At 39.3% G+C, this 21,918-nt stretch overlaps 1 protein-coding gene across 11 annotated transcripts in view; it reads right to left on the reverse strand.

Annotated features, from left to right (window-relative positions):
• Positions 1–21,918, reverse strand: part of atp2b2 (ATPase plasma membrane Ca2+ transporting 2) — a 97,335-nt gene that overhangs the window by 4,394 nt on the left and 71,023 nt on the right. For 8 of the 11 annotated variants that reach the window (XM_058631025.1, XM_058631029.1, XM_058631027.1 and 5 more), the window contains 13 exons: positions 20,236–20,400; positions 18,553–18,767; positions 17,899–18,141; positions 9,483–9,724; positions 8,812–9,046; positions 5,467–5,646; positions 5,253–5,340; positions 4,946–5,052; positions 3,881–4,072; positions 3,071–3,284; positions 2,754–2,965; positions 2,552–2,659; positions 2,221–2,403 (listed from right to left, as the gene is read on the reverse strand). In XM_058631025.1, coding sequence (XP_058487008.1) covers positions 2,221–2,403; positions 2,552–2,659; positions 2,754–2,965; positions 3,071–3,284; positions 3,881–4,072; positions 4,946–5,052; positions 5,253–5,340; positions 5,467–5,646; positions 8,812–9,046; positions 9,483–9,724; positions 17,899–18,141; positions 18,553–18,767; positions 20,236–20,400 — 2,384 coding nt within the window. Of the gene's footprint in view, positions 1–306; positions 357–669; positions 860–2,220; positions 2,404–2,551; positions 2,660–2,753; positions 2,966–3,070; positions 3,285–3,880; positions 4,073–4,945; positions 5,053–5,252; positions 5,341–5,466; positions 5,647–8,811; positions 9,047–9,482; positions 9,725–17,898; positions 18,142–18,552; positions 18,768–20,235; positions 20,401–21,918 lie in introns of all 11 variants that reach the window. The other 3 variants (XM_058631034.1, XM_058631032.1, XM_058631035.1) reach the window with 3 other exon arrangements.

Genomic DNA, 21,918 nt, shown 5'->3' on the forward strand with positions numbered 1-21,918 from the left:
ACGGGATGAATTATTGTTACACCACTGCTTTGTAATGTTTTTCATATCCCGACCATTCCTGTTCAACACACCCTAAGTAGTGAGTTCCATTAATTACATAAATATTATAAATATGATTTGACTTATCAGCAGCAAACTCAAATGGTAGGACTTATACTTGAATGTTTACCCGATCCCTTGGTGAGTTGATTGTCATTAGTTCACGTTAATGTCTGTCAAGACATGAACATGGCAGGATTGTAGGACGGGATGATGGAGAGGGCGGGGGGTGGGGGGGGGGTGAGCAGAGGGAGACAAACTCACAACCTGAAATGTCACGCCGTGGGTATCACCCTTAGTCCTGCGCTCCTAGCACTCTGGGGAAACAAACACACATCCACCAATGAGAGGACAGTACACCAGAGCATGGTAGGAGATATCAAGATGAATTTGAACTCCAGTATGAACAGCAAAAACACAAAGGAAAGAGAGGAAAATAAAATAGCAGATAGCAAGAGAGAGAAAAACAACACAAAAGACGCATCTTCAGAGGTGCCAACCTCCAGTGGAGATGATCACGGTAAATTTATATAGACAATAAATCCAAAAATTGTTTCTTTGTGCTCATGACAGGATGGCACCCCTGAAGCAAAGAGAGCAGAGAAGCAGACGGACAGAGATCTGACTCACGACCAGTAGTGGGAGGAGCAGTAGCAGCAGTAGTGCTTGTAGGAGAGCAAAGGGCATTGGACAAGGACACGTGACTAGGACTAGAAACATTGGTTACATCCTGGGTCTGGCTGGTGGTGGATGATTGGCGTCTCAGAGCCCCTGCCCCCTGAAAGGAGGTGCCACTCTTGAAGGTGTTGACTACATCAATCTGTGGGAGGAGACCGGGACAGGAGAGGACAAATGGCTGCTCAGACTGACACAGACCAAATGACAACACAGGTTGATGGGCTGGGTGGTGGTGTGTGTGTGTGTGTGGGGGAGGGGGGTCAAAGAGTCTCAGTCACGATGTCAGGGTGTCGTATCAGAATCAGAAAACTTTAATAACTTAGATAACTGGGATATTGGGAAATAGTAACCCTGAATAGTCAGTTCACCCAAATTACAAACTATACAATGTACTTTTCTATCTCCTGGTGTTTTCAGACTCCATTTTAAACTTAAATATTAAATTTAACAGCAACATCTGTCTCCTGAATCAATATTCAGCTTTCTGTGAATACTCACAGGAGACGACCTGCTTACAGAGCCAAAAACAAAATCAGGGCTTTTTTTTAAACCTGATAGAAATTTGGGTGATCTGACACTTTCAAATTCAAACCTGTCAATATGTGATTTTTATAATTTACAGATGCAGCCATCCTATTATTTCAGAGATTAAATGAAAACTATATTATATTTACTCTACAGTTGCCGCCACTGTCTCGTGATATCATCATCTTCAAAGATTTTTTCAATCCAGTACGCAGATGAATACAGTAGACAGGTTATGAATAAACCATTATGAAATCATTTTATTTGTGATGAAAGCCAAATTGTGAGGATAATAAATCCAAGTGCACAACTAGTTATAGAGGGTTATGTGTGTTATGTGATGGATGTTTGTGCTGTAACTTTTTGTTTTCTTCTTAAACAAATAAATCAGACTTTCTTGGGATAATAAATTGATATAAAATATAGTTTCCATTTTAAAGTAAAATATACATTCTTAACTTAGCGGGCTGCTTCTGTAACCACACTATGTCAGAATAGTTTCACCCTGAACCATGAGTGAGTCATTAAACACCATAATGACAAAAACATCCTGAATATCACAGTGATGATGGTCAGCAGAGTTCATAACAGTGTTTCTGTGACTGTGACCAGATGTCGAGATGTGGCCATCGATCTTCCACGGGATCCACACTGGCGCTCACATCAAGGTCGGCAAGAGGAAACTGCATCTTCATGCACCTAAATAAGTCATCTTGAAAACAAAATCCTTTATGGCTGTTACTAACATGTACAACACAACAACACAGTCTGGGATTTCTTCTTGTGCCAAAGGTAATGTGAGAGGAAGACAAAATAATCACAGTTTGAATGTAAAGTTTGTAGTGTACTTGATGAATAAAATCAGACATTGTATGTTAAACTTCAGGATCTTTTTTCCCCCATGAAGAATAAAAACTAATCAAATGTTTCCGTGGGATGAAACGGCAAATCACAACATGTGTCTTTCTTGTTCCTCACCTGAGTCTGAATGCGGTTGAGTCCTCTGAACCAGAGTATCTGTCCTCTCCTCAGCTCCCTCTCTGCATGGTCAATCTCTTCATTGTCTTCGTTTGCGTCCTCCTCTGGTGAGTCGTCTTTCTTAGATAACTGGCCGGCCCTTCGCAGGAAGCGTAACCTGCTATTGGGTATTGTGGATATGACCTAACGCAGACAGGAGGAGAGACACAGGGTCAATATAAAAAGTGATAGGCTGATAGTAGAGCTGTACAAGTGGAAAATAAAGAAAAATATAAAATCAAAAGAGAACCACGGGGGGGGGGGGGGGGGGGTATTAATATTTGTGTCTTACCTGTCCCCAAATGAGCTCTCCAAGGCCGAGGAAAACACACCACATCCACTTTTCCAGGTCCAGAGGTTTACAGCTGAATGGCTTCCCCCCAAACTGCACAATTACAATCTACACAAAACAAAGATTAAGTTGGACTCAAACAGTGTGGCAACAAAAAAAAAAATCTTTCAGTAGTTTCAACTCAAATATTTGCTTTGTTTACCTGAACTGCAAAGGTGCCAACAACAATAGAGCAGAAGATGGGGTTGTTGTGCATGCCATAAAACACATTCCTCTCTCCGTGGATTTTTCGGGCATTTAGTTCATTAAATAGCTGCATCATGACAAAGGCGTTGAAGATAATGGTGTAGTGCTCAGATGGAGGAGCGTGGAGAGGTGCGTTACGGCCACTGTCAATGTCAAACAACCGTTCACCTGCAGGGAGAAACAACTCGTTTGATGTTCTTAAGAGCGACGTAATGCTGCATCACTAGCATACAGAATCTCTGGTGTACTGCAGAGCGAGTTTACGGCCCATACCAGCAAAGAGCAGTGTGAAGATGATGATGAGCTGGTAGACTGCATGTCCAAAGATGTTCTTTGTCATGGTGCTGGAGATGAGAGGCTTGTTGCGCCCGTATGGCCTTCTCTTCAGCAGAGACTCAGTGGGAGGTTCGGTTGCCAAGGCCAGGGAGGCAAAAGTGTCCATGATCAGGTTCACCCACAACATCTGCACTGCCTTTAGAGGAGAGTCCTGAAGAAATGAAAGGAAACGTGTGATAAGACAATAACTGTAATGCAACCAGAAGTGAAAAGCAAGTATTGATTAATTACTTCCCTTTTATGAGAAGGTTTCTCTGAATGTGTGCTTTTACTTTGAATTAGCCATGCAAGAAGGTCAGGTATAATCCTTAAGACTCAAGATAAACTTTTATATGAGACATTACATTACAGTATTATTCTATCATTTATGCTAATTCTGTTCGTGTTTTTGTGGCTCTTCCAGCTGGAACATGCAAAACACAACAAGTGACAGTTACTGTACATCAGCTGCACTGATGGATATGTTCATGGTTTATTGTTTCTACCTCTTCTTCTCCTTGTAAGGTTATTGAAGAGAAAGCTTGTAAGGAAAAGACAGCCACCACCAGAGAGCACAATTGAACTTATTTGTTTAAATGGTATCATTATGTCATAATACCTCAAAGACCTCTTCCTTGTAACCTTTCCATTTAAAATAGGTGACATGAGGAATTCTAAATCTACATCTTCCCAGGTACTGTTTTCAGCTCCTAACATGTATACACACACACACACACATAAATTATAAGCTCTTTCACACCATCTGACCTGTGTGACGCAGGCACCAGTGAAAGCGACTATGACAGCGACAACGTTGACAGTGAGCTGGAATTGAAGGAATTTAGAGATGCTATCGTAGACGTTTCGGCCCCACATGACCGCCTTGACGATGCTGCTGAAGTTGTCGTCAGTCAGAATAATATCTGATGCCTCCTTGGCCACATCAGTTCCAGCAATCCCCTGAAAAAGTATAAACATGGTGCAATTAGAGAGAGAGAACAGGACACCACAGTGGATTATATACGACACAGAAACCTAAATAAATTGGACTGTAAGGTACAGGAAGAATTTTGTCATGATTTGTGATTTTAATTAACCAGTGTAGGACAGAGAGACAACGATTTTCATAGTTTATGGATACGAAATACTTTCACAAGGACCACACTCGTGTTCTCACATGCCCCCACTTCTGCAGCTGCCCGGGGATATGTGCAAAGATGGAAGGTGGACTGGATCAGCTCATTTTATTAACAAGAACTTTCAATGAACCAGTGTAGGCAAAGATTTGCACAAAGCTGGTTGTCTCACTTCCGTAGTTGCCTGAGGGTATGTGGAAAGATGGTGAATCGGACCAGGTCACAAATAGTAGTGCTAATAACATCCAGTCAGTGTAAAATAATTTCATATATGTAAAACGATAGGTGGTGCTTTCACTCAAGGGTTAATTACCCTTAACTGAATGATTCATAGGAAAGACTCATAACTGCTTTATGCTATTGAGAGAATAAGAAGTAAATGATGCTGCTCATGAACCAAATGAATGAGTGGGGCAGAAACAGAGGAATCTACAAACAACACAGTGCGTTGTTTTATTTTTAGCAGCCCCTCTGAAAAGTCTAGTTATTCCGCTGCAGGGACACTCAGAGCTATGGAATCCACAGAATCCACTAGGGGGCGCTTGTAATCTAGACAGCCTGAGGCAGTGCCTGAGAAGTTACCTTCTGCATACTGCAGAGGTGAGGAAGACGTCTGTGGGTGTTGTGTCTCACAAGTGTCTCAACAAATCAAGCGACCAGCAAAAATAGGACTAATATAATTGAAGGGGCTGCTTACCATGGCAAAGCCTACATCCGCTTTTTTCAAAGCAGGTCCGTCATTGGTCCCATCGCCTGTCACAGCTACCACCTGCCGCTGCGCTGACATTGTGCTGTCAATAATTCCTGTCAAACACACACACGCACACAGGTGCATGCACAATGAGTTAATATCAGAAATAAAGAAGCAAAATCATTCAAAAGGGATCTTTGTATGTTCGGGTAAGCAAGAAAGGTTTCATCAAAATACTGTTCACTCCTTTAACAAAACTCTTTTCAGTTCAGTTTGATTTCATCAGCAATGAATCAGAAAATGTAACTTTTACCTTTGACCAGTGTGTGTTTGTCAGTAGGGGAGGATCTGGCCAGAACTCGCAGTTTAGGCCAAACCTTGTCAATACGCTCCTGCTCCACCTGGACACACACACACACAGACATAGGAGAACAAAGAGTTGCAGTTTTTCTTTCTCTTTTCTTACCTAAACTCTCTTCTCTCAGCTGCTCTTGCTCTCTGACTCACACTGACAGCAGCTACAGTACCTCTCCTTTTTCATTGCGGATCCTCCTGTTGAACTCTTTGCCATCGATACAGAGGAAGTCCTCTCCTGGGTGGATGATACCACACTTGATGGCGATGGCCCTGGCTGTGTTTATGTTGTCTCCTGTCACCATGCGAACAGTGATGCCTGCACGCTGGCACTTCTGGATGGCGTCGGGCACCTAAGAAAGTGTTCAGTATATTTTTTTTAGAGGTTGTCCGGCGAAGCTGAAAACAATATGACAGCAATACAACAGAGGTGAGAGTGATCCGCTAACAGCATGATGTGTGTTGGACAGTCACACCTGCAGAGATAGGTGAAAGATGTCTTTCAAAAAAGCACTTTCATATGGCCAATAGTTAATATGAAGGGGATTGATAATGTAGCCATGTTATGGTTATACCATGTTATTGTTTCATTATCAATGTGCATAATGTAGCAATTATCCTTCCTCTCTAAACAGTAGCCTAATAAAGAAAAATATGACTGTATGGAAAATGATCTGTGGTAGAAACAGAAAGCAAAGGCATAGGAGAGTATGAATTCAGAAACATGTCTTCCTCCTGATGAAGGTCAGTGTGGGCGAGCACTGAACTCCAAACCCACACATATACAAATGTGTGCACATACAGTATTCATATTCATTTGCACACACACCGACCTGCACTTTGTGACACACACATACTCATGCATATAGGCAGAAATATGCATTTTTTTCCACTTCCCTTCACAAACACTTGAGCATATGTCATATACACATGGGAGCATAATTGTGCTCATACAGGCACACAGTGTAACATACAGTAGATTGATGGTACATGAATCGTGTACACGTACTGACCTGTACATTAAATGAAGCTGCTCATGCACGTAAACATGAAGGATTTAACTAATTTAACAGGGAGTGGATAACAAACTAAATCTACATGGTGGAGGACAGCAGGTCCTTTATAAGATAAATGTGTTTTTTAAAGGTGAATGGCTATAGTCCAACATCTACAGCAGTAAGGAGAGGTTATTGGTAACTGACTCAATAGTGTCCAATAACATTGGAGTCAAGACCTCTTAACTGTAACTTGCAGTCTGCCTGTCTGTCATCCCCGCTGTCTGGTTTACTCTGCTTTCTTTTTGGATTCCCAGTGCTCTGTTTGACTAATAACACTAAAAGAGGAGGTAGAGAGAAGAGGAGGAGAGGACAAGAGCAGACACTTATTAAAAATACAGTCAGGTCCGACAGAGGGAGAGGGTAAGAGGCTAGTAGGTGAGACTGAAAAACAAGCCTCCACTATGGATCTGGTTTCACTCTCATTTTCTCTGTTTCCCTCCTTGTACCCGTCTGCTTCTTCCTGCACTCCCCTCCTCCCTCTGACGTGAATCTCATTGTGAATCTGTTTATCTTTCTCGGTCTGTATCTCTCGTTCCCTCCTCGCTTCTCTTGTCTCTCCAGGGGCAGTCAAACAGAGCAGCCATGCAGTTATTAAAAGAACATTGCATTCTGGAGGAAGAAATTAGAGACTAATAAACAAAACAAAACACATTTATGACTGCATGTGACCTTTTTAGGAGAGGGGGAAAAAATCATCTAATTTCCAGTATTGACCAGTCAACAGTGTTGTACAGTAATGCACTGCTTTTCCACATCGATTATTAAAAATGTCAAATATTCAACGACCCTGTCAAAGTTGTCCTGCAATTTGGATGTTTAAAGTTCACTATGGAGGTGGTTTGCGTTTAAATATGACATCCTTAAATAATACAGTTGCAATTTTCTCTCCACTTAGTCTCTCTATCTTCATTGTTATATGATTGTTTGATTACTCATCCGGACAATGATGGTTTCTCTTTGTGCTTCTTCTCCCTGTATTTATCCACCAATGTTCAGATGCTTACATAACTGTGTCAGGTGCATAGAAAAAGAGAGAGACAGGAGGATGGAGAGAGAGAGGGAGGGAGAGAAAGATAAGAGAAAGAGAAAATGAGGACAGACAGATAAAGTCAAAAGAAATAGAGCACCTAGCGAAATGTGAAAACTAAACCCTATAATACAGGGAGAGGTGGAAAGAAGACTAGATGATGGGGAGAGGTTGAATGAGAGACCTTGTCAAAGAATGAGGAGGGGGGTGGAAGAAAAAAGAAAGATGAAAGGAGGTAGCTGAATAATGTAGAAGTCAGTTAACTTAGCTGTACCTGCACAGAAGCTGTCAAATGAGGTCAATTTTCCTACGGTATACTTTTTTTAACCACACACATTATGGGATAAAATGAGTGCCATAAGGAACTGAATTTGAATTCTTTATATCTTAATGTGAATCACCCAATTTGAGCCTGAATTGAACAATTTGAATAATTGCTTTTAAAATTTGAATTTGAATGGACCGGCAACCTGTCCAGGGTGTACCCCGCCTTTCGGTCAATGTCAGCTGGGATTGACACCAGCCCCCCACACAAACCTCATGTGGAGGATAAAGCGGATGGATGGATGGATATTTTTTGACAATACAGTTAATTGGATTATGTTACCATCAACTGTGCTAAACAAATTCTAAAGAATAGCAAATACTGTATGTAGTTAACTATACAGGTTGTTGCTGTCACCAATGTCTCCACCACATTTTGATCTCAAACCATGATCAATACAGAGATAAAAGCACCAAAAGAAACTTAGTGTTACAGCCAACTATTGCTAAATGCAAAAGGGGGAATGGGGGAATGTTCTTTACTGAAATCCATAATTCAGAAAGTTGAGGTTCATTCACAAGTTTGATGTGAATTAAGGAGAATTTAAGAGTGTGATTACAGTAAAGCTAAATCTACCTAAAATCCAATGAAATGGATTACGGAAATGAAGTATAACATCTCTGAAATCAAGAAAAGTAACAAGAAAACTGCTGTGTTGGTCCAAGTTACTCAAACATAAGATAAGGATCAGGTTTATATAATTAGGGGACTACATTGCTTCTCTTTTTTAAAACCTTTCTTGATAGAAACTTCAATAAAAATGTTTTACAGCCCAAAGCCGTCAGCAGCTTCATTGTTATGTGTATATTACTTATCTTCATTTACATTTCACTTTCTCAGTCCGTTGCTTTAATATATTTTATGACATGTTGTCATTTATTAGCATCCTTGTCACTTTGAGAAGGCACGCACTTACAGTGCAGACTATCTTTGCACACAGCACACCCTCCCTGTTTGCAAAATCTCAAGGCAAAGTTCCTGGCAAAGTTACAAAAACCTGGATAGAGGAGATGACACTCATTCACAGTTTGACAAACAACACAAAGGTGACACTATGTGGTGGACATCTACTGCTCCCGGTTTGTAACCAAAATATTTCCCACTCTACCTCTGGCCTGACAGGATCCTCTATCCCAACAACACAGATGGCTGTGAGGTCACTGAGGATGTTGCCCTCGTCATCCCAATGTGGCTCAGGATTGCTGGCGAAGTCACGGTATGCCACGCAGATGGTTCTCAGGCCGTCACATGCCATAGGCTCAATCACCTTCTTCACCATATCATCCTTGTCCCGTGGACGGAAAACCCTCACCTCTCCCACCTCATTCAGGATATGGCTGCATCTGTAGGTAGGAGTGGGAGTAGGAGTTCAAAACACACAACTGATTTCTTGCAAATGGCATTACGGTTAAATCCACACTATAACAGCCAAACAGATGTAATTATTATGTAACATAAAAAATGTGTTTTATAATATTGTTCAGGCTCTAAAGAAAATGCCTTCTTGCTCCTTCAGTGGATGAGGGAAGCTTCATTACAGCCTCTCACATTTGTCTCATAATTACTCATCCGTTGTTGTGCAAAATGTCACAATTATGTGACCTGGCAGTGGAAACTCATCCTTGCAGAGAGAGTGTGCAATAGGATGTGCTCTCAAATACGTTAAGCTCTTCAAAATGGAGTTATTTACTATATGTGTAATAAAAACATAGAAGTCCATTAGACTAATAGCTAGACTAGTAATTAGTACTGTAGATATGTATCATCTTATGGACTCACTTTTTAAGCACGATCTCGGAGGCTCCTTTGCTGTACATGCGGAAACTCCCATCAGGCAATTTGACGACAGTGCTCATGGACTTCCTGACAGAGTTGAAGGTGTAGACTTTGTAAAGCATTTCCTCTGGCATGTGGTTTCTTATTGTCCGATAATCCCGCTTCAGCGCCAAAACCAATCCCAGTAGGCTGCACTCTGTCTTGTTTCCCACCTGCTTCGGCAGACCACCTTCTTTATCTGGGGGCTAGAGAGAGGCAGAAGAACGTTTTTTTTTTAGGTTTTTTTTCTTGCAATATACAGTTTATACATTTGTACCTCTAGTTTGTCTGCATTTTTTTCCACTAGGTTTTCCATCTCAGGTTGAGGAATATCCTTTTTTCCCATGAACTATTCTTTTCATATAATGCTTTAGTGTAGTGCGTCCAAATAAGAAGCTGAAATAGCAGCTTGTGATAATTAACCAGCTAGCAGGTGAAAGGGTTGCTTTGTGTGGGAGGGTTTGGAGATGAGATAGATGGAATCAGATTTGGATGTTCTTATTTCAGGCATGCGGCTCAACCCTTTGCAGACTGTAATTGTACATTTGGAACTGGGTTTTTCCACGGTTCAGTAAACATCTTACTGTCATCGTGTCTGCACGACAACACAGATCGCAAGCCTTCAGCACCGTATGTGAAGCATTTTTTTACACAACATATATATATATGGTAATTAATCTGCTATATAAAACATGCTTATTTTATTCTTTCTGCTTTGAGAAAGCAAAGCAGCAGCAAATCTTTGCCTTTGAAAAAGCTGGGGCCATACAGTATCATAAAAAATACTTTTTTACTTGATAAACAATAATCTTTTCACAGTGATTTAGAAGTCACAGGAGCTTTTTTATTACCAGCCAAGCATGTAAGAGTATGATATCTGTTCAAATCTGTGCTGTGTGTTCAGTTGCAGACTTAATGTTCTCGCAAGTGTGCAAGTGTGAGCATGTGGTCGGCCTGTGGAAGATTCAGTGTTGCCATCGTAACACTGGGCAAAGCACACTTGTAAGTAGAGACTCGGGGAGGAGAGTGTGCTCTTGGGGATTCTTACTCTTTGGCTCTGATTCTCTCACAGGATTCTTACTCATCACACTTCACATGTGCTTTAATCTTTCTGTTCCCCATTTTATCTTTTCCAGTCCATATTTATTCATATTTCCCAAGCAGCACTCAATTTACTCACTCTTTTCCCCCTCATATCATAAGCATTCAGGATTTTTTGTCTTTAAAAATGCAGCTCCCATTATTGTTGATATATCACACACACACACACTGACTGACTAGTGAAGACACTGATCCTCATCTGCTGTAATTTTTCGTGACATGCCTCTTCATATAATCACACTCTTCATGCTGATGGGGATTAATAAGATGTTCAGCATTGCTCACTTGAAATGCTGATCAAAGACGTATGGCTGGTTAAGGAAGTAAGGCAGCAACAAATTATCTGAGAGTGGAAAAATTGCTTATTAGTTAATTTTTTGAAACTAATAAAATATGACAAGTATAATTACTGCAGGTATGAGGCAGCAGCTTGAAACTTTTCCTCTTTTCTGAAACCCAAATAAACTCAGTTCACCATCATTTATGTGAACAATGAACAATAAAGTGCTTTCTTTCTTTCTTTTGAAAAATGATTGGAGACAATCCAATTAAAGTGGGTGGATAGATCCAGGATAAAAAAAATAAAATAAAAATAATAATGCAGAAATCATTATTAAAAAAAATATACAAACCACATGTAAAGTACTAACATCTATGAACAGCTCTGGATGATGAACCAGGTTTTAGTGTCAGTGCAGGCATGTGCTGTCAGAGAACCTACCAGTTGATAAACTGTGTCATTTTAATTGGAAATGATCACAATTGTTCAGTGAAATAATGTCACAAATCATTATTAAAACATGTGAACTGTTGGTGTTGTTGTATGATGCTAATATAAAAAAAAGGAGAGTTCAATCTGATTTAAGAGCTCTATTAGGTGGAACTGAGGTAGATAGGTGACAGCTTGTGTCCTATGTTCCTGCTCTAGAGAACCTACAGTATAAGAACTCAGTACATTTAACACCTTCACTCTCAGCATAAGAACAGCTTGTCAGGTACACTCTCCTTATTTAAAACACACACACACACACAGACACACTATGTCAAAAGCACACTGAACATAATGCTTTTGAGTTCTGACTTGCCACTAAACAAACACCTTCACACTGTGCTATTTACTCCCAAAATAGATTGAGTGCAGGCTTGTTATTCTGCCTCGAAAGCCTCGAAGCCTCCAACTGAGTTTAGATTCAAAAGGACAGTTTGACATTTTGACTTTTTGGATTTTACTTTCTCTATTGTTGTTTTTCTCACTTGGCTCTTGTCACATGGGCAGTTAATCACAATTAGGAATGGATGTTGTCAGTGGATGCGAATAATTAACTGTGTTAATGTGCCTTTTGGTGAGGTGACTTACTTAAAGATTTAAAGGATTTCCCCGTGTTGTAATTTTACTTTTTCACTTGTAACATCTGTTCAGTTGTTGTTCATTTCATTATCTGAACTTACAGATCTAAAAAATAGTGCGTGTTATTATGAATCCTGTACAGAGTCTGAGGCGTTTTGTAATTTTGGGCAACATAATAACTAAAAGGTCCGGTTTTCTATTTCTCTGTTTAAGTCTGTCCAGTATTGTTGAAAATCTGGTTCAGCGACTGATAGAGCTCAGTATTTTGAATAAAATCTTTTCTTAAGAAACAACGACAATTTCTTCATTCGTGCTCAGGCAATCTTGTCCCGTCAGCTGCAGCTGCTATAATCAAGTAAAAGTCATCAAAAACCTCATTAATCATTAAAACCCTATCAGAGCACTTGCCCATGGTCACCTGGTAATTGGACATATCTGGATAATGTTCAGCTGTGTGTCTCCTCGACACAGAAGGGTATAAATACTTTATACAGAGTTTGTAGTAAATAACAGAATTAATGCCTGTTCCTAATGACCAGTGATTACATCAGGAAGACACTGCCTGTCATTGGTTAATGAGGGGATGGAACAAATGATCTCATCTGCTAACTGTTTGGGAGAATGGGCTCCAACAACAGACGAACAACAAGCTAAACCAATAAATGTACATGACCACCTGTACAGCACAGGATGTATTATAGGTTTAAATCCTCACTTCGCTGAACACAATCTTTCATTGTTTTGGCGATGTATATGTATAATCTTAGTATATGTATATGTTTAATCATAATCTGCATAAATTGTCATCCTGCTAATCAGCATCTATCTTAAAAAGTCATGTTGTCACAAATTTTGCCTTTGGGACGTTTTTTCACTAAGAGCATTAGAAGCATTATTTTGTCATGTGGGAGTGGTTCCACTTATTTCCCTGCTTATCCCTTATAGCTGAAATTGACAAATTGTTTTCATTACTGTGGTAAAACTGGATAAGACAGTGTTATGTAATTGAAAACACCTTCTGTGTGTTTATAATATTCCCCTATAAACCTCGATTTCACTACATTATTCATTCAGTCACTGGGATGGAGTTTAGCAACTGCATTATTCTGTATTCAAAATAGAATTGTGTTCACTCATTCATCTCTTCAGACAGCTGCATCTTTAAGATCGTGAACAAACAGGAACCAAAACCAAAACGAAAGTTGCCTCTTTAATTTCAGACAGACAGACAGACAGACAGACAGACGACTTTATTAATCCCTTTGGGAGGTTCCCTCGGGGAAATTAACATCTCCAGCATCCACACACAGCACTGTTAAAAATAGAGAGTAGAATAAAATAAGATAAGAATAAAAATAAAAATAAAAATAAAAATGAAAATAAAAATGAAAGTGACCCATGCTATATATATGTATGTATACCTACATACACACAACACCTATATATATATATATATATATACATACATACACATCTACATGTATACACATACATACATACATATACACATACACACATATATACATATATGTATATACATACATATACACACATAGGTACACACACACGCCTACAGTTTTATTGCACATGTCTATGGTTTTATTGCACATGTCTATGGTTTTATTGCACATGTTATTATGTTATTGTTGTGGTTGTACTGTAATTACTGTACTGTAATTTCCCTTGCTTCATCAACAAATAAAGCTGAAGAGTGTGTCTGTTTGAATTTCAAGTTATGTATGCTAGGCTTTATTTGTGACTCGTGTGAGATCACATTATCATTTCTTTATTTAAAAGGGTACCAGGCACGACACCAGTGTCATTGCTGGCGTCAGACTTGTACTGTTTTCCCACTTCCCACATTGTTTAACACACTTACACCCAAATTGCTTCTGTGATTAATAAAGAGAGGATATGAAACCCTTTTGTACTGTGTGCCTGGCATGTGGCAGACAGAAATACCACCAACTTATTTAGTTTGACTTTCTGCAGCGGTTCTGCTTCACATGGGTTTTCTACGCACAACAACAGTTGCTGGCATAAGATGTGCAGTGTTGGCATGAATCGGCCACCGTTGGCATGTCCTTGGTGAAGGACCAGATGCCCTCTCACTGGTCCTTTGGTGCACCCGCAGGCAAGGACATATGCCAGAGGGAGAGCTGGCAACTTTACTTCCTATTCGTCCCTGGGCTCGCCTTAATCCATCCCTCCTGTTCCTTCCCTCATTCTTGATCACTACCTCTCCAGATTCTTTCTTATTCTTTTTACACTTCTCCCCTTTTACAACACTATTGGTCCTCATGTTGAATTTTTTTGTGGTTTGTCCATCTATCATTTTTCTCTTAGTTTCTCTCATTTTTGCTTGCTCCAGTCCTTTTGCCAGTCCAGATGTCTTTCTCCTCTTTGTCACTGTCTGGCTCCTCAGTTTCTTACATGCCATCCCTACTCTCTTCCCCTTTCCTCCTGTTCTCTTTTTACACATAGGAGTGGATGACATTCTAGCTCTCCACATGAATGTACCAGCCAACTGGGCTAGGGACTGGAGGCGTGCTTGCTGGAGGGCAGTGATACAGCAGCACGGTCCATGATGAGGACAAGTGGTTCCTAGCTCCACTTCTTGTACAAGTTCTTTCATCTTCTTTCTCAAATTCCATCTCTGACTGTTTATTCCCTCTATTTATTTCCTTCAAATAATGTATTATTTATTTGCCCCAGTGCTGCAGATATTAGATTTCTTTTCTAAAACAACCACACACACACCGAGATCATGTAAACATGAAATACAACATATAATATTTATCCGTAACCTTACATGTAAAGCATTTTCATGTGTATTAGAGAAGAGAAGAGAAGAGAAGAGAAGAGACAAAGCAGGAGCATTTATTTAAATCTTCGTATTTTAACACCAGATACATCCTGTCTATTCTTTTTCGAATGCATGTAAACTACACAACTGAAGCGTGAACTGTCTGTGTGTCACAGAGTGTGTGTGTTTGTGCGTGTGTGTGTGTGTGTGTGTGTTGAGACAACACAAGCTCCCAAGACATTCACACAGCTGTGCAAAACACATGTGCTAAACACACACCAGCATGCACAGTGTCTCTATGGTTGATATGACAGATGTGACTTTGGTTTGTGTGTGTGTGCATCTGCACTTTACACTTTCCCTCACTTGTGTATCCAGGGAAAACAGATGTGTTTGATATACTTGTTTGTATGTACTGTACTAATGTGGGCCCTTTTCAGAATTTTCAGATGTAATACACAAGCTTATGATGCAGGTAAAAACCCAGAAACTGGGTCAGGAGAACTTTATTTGAATTCAAATATTTTTCTTTTTCAACCATCAACTGAAGATTAGTATTTATATGTTTTAATAACACACATGAACTTAAGTTGTGATTCATTCATCAAGAACATTTCTTGGAAATGTCTGGTTTGCCTTATCAAATAATATCAAGTGTTCCAGTAGTGGAAGTGAAAATAGTAAGAAATCCCTATGATTCATATTGTGAACTGAGTTTACTATTAACTAAAATGTAAGGAAAAATACTTTGTATAAACATGATACCACTTTGACAATTTATTTGTGGAGTGTGCATATACTGTGTATGTGCCAGGTTTAGTAAATGCATAAAACATGTGTATTCATTTCTCCCTCCAGCAGAAGGTTTCTACACTTTGTGCTGACAGAGGAAGCAGAACTATACAAGTAGCTGTATTATGAAGCCAGAGAGGTAGTAAGGGGACTGATATAAGAATCAAAGCCTGCCTATTTGCCTTTGTGTGGTGGCCATCAAAGACTTGCAGAGCCATCCTAGCATCCCACAGGAATTGGCCTCTTATATAAGAACATACCAGCCAGCATATTGCAGTAGTGGTGCTTTGGGAGTGGGGTTGGCTGGGGAAGGGAAGAAGGGATCCAATAAATATTCCTCAGAATTTTCCCTTTTTGCGTCTTGCTTTGTGAGTTCATTTCTTTCCATAATTAGATCTGCCCTTCTTCAATTTGCTTTTTGCTTGTTTGTTTGTTTTCTTCGCACCAATTTAGAGCGCTCAGTGAAAAAAATACATCCATGTCAACATGTACTGTACCATGCACCATTTATGAATTAAAATGTATTTACTGTGTGCATCTATGCTAATTATTGTAAATGGAAGGTCACAAAAGTAAGGTTACATAAGCTGATATCATTAAAAGTTTACCATAAGTTTAACTTCCACTGTCATGCTTGAGGTAACCTCCTTTATGAATGAAATTAAAAAGGGTCTAAAAGTGCCACCAAGTCTAAGCTGTTCTCTGCTGGTGCTTAATTCCGATGAGCTAAGCAGCTATTGAGGTACAGTCGTCTGATGTAATGCTGCACAGCATTCCTCCAGGTATTTCAGAGAGGATAACATCTTGTTAATAGCAGAGAAATGCTGTGGTAAGGGGAAAATAAGGCAAAGTTGAGGTAACTACATTGCCTGTTTCTATCAGCTGCATGTCTAACAAATCAGAGCTAATAGTGGAATCTGTAGCTCTCCGTTTTAGAAATCCAATGAGTATCTCACTCTTTTTTTTAGCCATTCTGAGGCTGTAATTTTGGGGAGGACATCAAATCCGTGGGATTTGTCCTGTTTGCTCTGTACTGTACAAATTCGTAGGACATCATTAGATTTGTTGTTTTGGCAGTGCTATAATGACCCTCCAGTATAGTTATTTCTCAGTCACTTTATACACAATTTTTTGTCAAAAACAAATAACAAAAAGAGAGTATTTAGTGTGACCTGCCATCACTATGAACAATAACACAAATTAATGTTACTGGTAAAACCTGTGTTTGTATTTCATGTCAAATATCTGCTGTGAAAAAGGTCCAGGTTTCTTCAAACCATGCATGAGCATTACATACACATGTAGCATGGGTTAAACTCATTGTAACATGTGCATGAGAGCAAGAGAACAAAGCTGGTGGTGTCCTGAGACTTTTGCACAATACTGCATGTATGTGTCTCTGTATGTGTATTTGTTAACTCTTATCTGGCATAAATATTGAGGACCAGGACCAGTAGTCCTTATGGAGACCAAAACCTGGTCCTAATGGTTAAGTTTAGGGCTAAGATTGAATTGTGGTTAGGTTAACGTAAGGGTTAGGCATTAATGATTATGGTTAAGGTTAGGGTAAAGGCTTTGTTTGGGCTGTCTAAAATAGGTTAGGGTTAGTCTGCATGGTAGTCAATGCAGTTTCCTAAGAATAATAGCTGCATAAACATGCATGTGTTTGTACACACATCCTTATCTTGGTGATCTTCTCTTTTCTGGATATGTTTCCACAATGCTTTTTTAATCTAATATCTGTTTTAGATCTGTTAGATCTGAAAACGTATGCGAATGACAGGTTTCGGAGTCTGTGATTAAATAATACAACAGTCGGCCTATGTACACACTGTATCTACTGGATGCAGAGAATTGTTCCTCTGATGCATCCGCAGTAAACAAGAGACCATCTTAGACATACTAGATTTGATTACTGTCTGCAATGCTCTGAATATGAGATAAGACAAAATTACACAACCATTCTCAAGGTGACAAGTTGAGTGAGTGTCTGATGAATCTAAAGCAGCAGGCAAGGACATCGACTGCCTTCTCACTCAAGAAGAACACTGCAGAACTGTCTCACTGTTTCTTAGCTGCTCTAATCATATAACACACACACGCAAACAGAGGAAACTAAAATATTATCTTAGTCTTATCTAAATAGGATTAAGTGTTATAGAATGTCTTAAAATAGTGCCCAGGTTTCACAGAGAGTGCCACATTTGGCAAAAAACATGACCTACATGGTGAGGTAACAGTTAACAGTTAAAATATGTTCGTTATGTCAGTTTTTTTCCAACACTTGAAGTAAATTCCTAACTCAACATTGGCTTGCATTTGATGTAACTTACCAATATGTTGGTGGTATAGGCGCTGTTGATTGCGATTGAATGGATCATTAAGTCTAGTGATTTGGGAGGCAGAACTCCAGGATCCGGGATTTTTTCGTGGTGCACATCTGCAATGTAAATCTGCACGGCCGTCATGCGGTTGGTAGTTAGTGTGCCTGTCTTGTCAGAGCAGATAGCTGTGGCATTGCCCATCGTTTCACAGGCATCAAGGTGACGCACCAGGTTGTTGTCTTTCATCATTTTCTGTTGGTGGGAAACAACATGGTAACACAATGCTATTAAAGTTTGTGTAAATGTTAAATGTTTTAAATATTTAAAACAAATGGCGAATCTTGTTTTTTTTTAGGTATCATTATGTAAACACAGCACAATATTAAAAACACTGAATTATCATGTATGCAAGAAAAAAAAAGTTTAATTGTGTTCGAGGTTCGAAATTCAACCAAAAGGTAATTGAAAATAACTGAAAACAGCACAAAACTTAAACACATCAATGGAAAATGTAGGCCTGAGTCACAGTTTTCAAAATGTAAGAAAACAGCAGCTTATCCTTCAGTACACTCAGAGGATCAACTTAAATGCTAAAAACTTGTACATGCATTTGCTGAGGCAGAATAGTACAATAGTGCATGAACAGTATGTGCAATTGCTAACCTTGACAGAATATGCGAGGGAAATGGTGACAGCCAGTGGCAGCCCCTCTGGCACAGCTACCACCAACACCGTAACACCGATAATGAAGAACTTGACAAAGAATTGGATGTAAATGGGAGTGCACTCTGGCATCCAAGCGAGCTTCTGCAACACAAAGTTGTCGATGGCGAAAAACAGGACCAGGATGATGACTGTGATGGCTGACATGAGCAAACCTGAAAAAGATACACAGATGTCAGCTGAGAAAGTAGTTATATATCACTGAAACAACAATATACAAAAAATAAAAAATGATCTCATTGGATACTGCTAATGATCTGACAGGAGTCAATACTCTGGGGTTTGCTGATCCATGTGGGGAAATTTGGCTGGTGATTTGACCTGTTAGTGAAGCACTCAGGGACCAAATCTTGCTCTAAGTATCTTAGCCCATGGAGACTTATAATTATTATAACATGCATGAAGGACCTTAAATACAGAAAAGAGACCCTAGACTGCCACCAGACAATTTGCCAAGAACCATTTCATTACTGCTCTCTGTCCAGGGGATTTCCAAAATAATGCAACATCCATCATTGAACTGATTACCTGCCGACTTTTAAAAGTGGGTTGCTCTTTATGATGAGGAATTAGGTAATACATACATTAAATGAGTGAGGGTAGGTAATACAGTGAGAGCATCTCAGTATAACACAATACAATTGAACAGCACCAAAAATAGAATGTTAATTAACATATAATTTACCGCAACTTAAAGCACAATGGGTGTATGGAACAGACGGACCATAATGAAAACTGATCTTTTTTTTTGCTCGAATGAAATCTGATGAAACAAACTGCATAAAGCAAAGGCAGCCATTTAAATGTACTGTATGTAGTTAGTGATGTGTTTATATATATATATATATATATATATGTTTCTTATTTCTTAGATACACCTGATGCCAGGTAGATACAGACCAAGTGTAGTCACATAAATACCCACAACAGATTCCAGATCGTCAAAGGTCCAAAGCAGTCTTAAGTCAAAATATTTTCTGCCATAGCCACAGCAACGCCAGATGATCTTGCTTGCTCGTATACTAATCCTGCCACAGTATTTCATTGCTCTGACACCATGTCCTCATTCCATCACTCAGGACAACGGCGTGATAAAACAGCACACAGTAAAAAAAACAGGGCCTCTTAAAACTACGAAGCCTTCAACTCTTGACTGCATGAAAAGTAAAACAGCAGCTTTAATAACAACATGGCAGCCAGGTTCTTTTAATCCTATTTGCAAATCACAGCTACTATTTTGTTTAACAGTAAATCCTACTATGTTGCTGCTGGGAGGACACCTACAGTGTGGGCAAATTAGTGTGTGGGCTTCTAAAACTACTAAAACCGCTTGGCGGTACAGATCTGTTATGTACAAGTGTATTTGAACTCCTGGCTCCATAAACTGTTTTAAGCTAAATGACAAATGATGACAAATGATGATGATGATGATGATGATGATGATGAAATGCAATAGTTGTGAGTTGAAGTGAACAAACTGCATCATAAAATCTCAGTTGATCCCTGGACGACGACTCGTCACTTTGATGCTTTGATGGAGAGGATGAGTGTTCATGACTTTGTTGTCCCTGATTTAAATGCCATGACTAAGAGATGGACCAGGAGCAGTTTGCTGCAGTTTACCTGCTTTGCCGATCTGGACAGCCAGTTTGGTAAGCTTCCCTTGCAGCACAGATTTTTCCTTCTTTGAAATGGACACCTTCTTCCTCTCTTTTTCATCAGACTCTCCACCTTCAGCACTCTTTAGAGGCTGCATCTCCATGGCCGCTGCTCCGTCCTGCTTCTTTACTGTAAAGACCACAAAAAACAAGGAAATACAGAAAGCAGTGTTGTCAGAAATGGAGATCAAAACGAAGAGATAAGGAGAGAGAAAGGAAGGAAGGAAGAATGGATGGATGCATGGATAGATCGATACTTGATTGAACCCATACGTTTCCAGCAATACAGCATCTAGTAAGACAAAGCAGTAAAAAAGCACAGTATATGATAAAAATGGGTATTAAAATATATTATAATATATAAAAGTGCCAAAAAAATAAACCGATAAAATAAGGTACTGATGATTATAAATGAGCTACTGTTGATAATAAAAGGCTGTAAAACACCAGGTGTTACAGTAGCTCCAGGTTAGACAGTGTGCAGTGTGTAGCAATGATTGTATAAGGTCCCATGACAAAATGAGGCTAATTAGTTTGTATAATCATTATTTATTCAAATTAGTATTATTTTAATCCTGCATTGTCCTCATTGGTGGTGACTGTGAATACTGGATATGGTGATAATAAGGGAAAACACTGCCACACCACCACAAACACATATTTACAGTGAGTGATGAGTTAATTTAATGGTCCCACATCCAAGCTATACATCATGTTCACGGATTATCTAAACATTTACTAATGGCCTACTTTGCAATGTGTATGTAAAGATAAACCTGTGCATATTGCACATGTGGAAATAAAGTATTGAATTTAAATAGCAATAACACAAAAGAAAATAAATAAATTGAAAATGGTTGTTAATATAGAGAACAAACCACTTTTTAGTATAAAACAGAATCCCAACAGGACTCTAGGCTGTTTATGACTTCTCAAGATTCTATGACTTGATAATAGTAATACACTCCTATATTTTACCGTCTAAGTGATGCGGAGAGCATTAAGTATAGATGCACAGTGATGCCTGAGGATTTACACCATACTGGGGGACAGGCAGAACTTAACTTAAATCTGAACTCAATCTGAATTTAAAATACTTGCAATAATACGAAAACAAGACTGCATAAACAGCTATCGACAGAACACAAGATAAACAACACATTGTTTAAAAGCTGCTCTATTGCAGTGATGACAACAAACAAATGTTTAGAAAGCTCCAAATACAATAACCACCCACATGAATGTGATTTTCCATTTTCCTGAAACAAACGATCTCATCAGGAAGTAGATTCTAACACACAAAACACAACCACGCTGTGGACGGTAACCTGCATTTGATCTATCTGACTTATTCCAGAGCACAATGATCCATGTACATTATCAATCTCACTCCCTGATCTTTCATTTCAGCTTTAATCTGCAGAAACAACGTCTTCTGGAGAAAAAATATCTTTAGGCAGTAAAACTATACCTCAATTACCTCACACTCTCTCACCATCTCTGTCCCCATCTCACACACACACGCACATACACACATGCACAGTGGAGAGCTTCTTTGTTAATGTAACCCATTACCAAGATTCATTCCAACCGCAATGTGGCATGTGTTTGATGCTTGCGGAAAACCTTTTAATGTTGAACATTTGTC

This window comes from Solea solea, chromosome 6 (genome assembly GCF_958295425.1).
Source record: "Solea solea chromosome 6, fSolSol10.1, whole genome shotgun sequence".
Taxonomy (NCBI): domain Eukaryota; kingdom Metazoa; phylum Chordata; class Actinopteri; order Pleuronectiformes; family Soleidae; genus Solea; species Solea solea.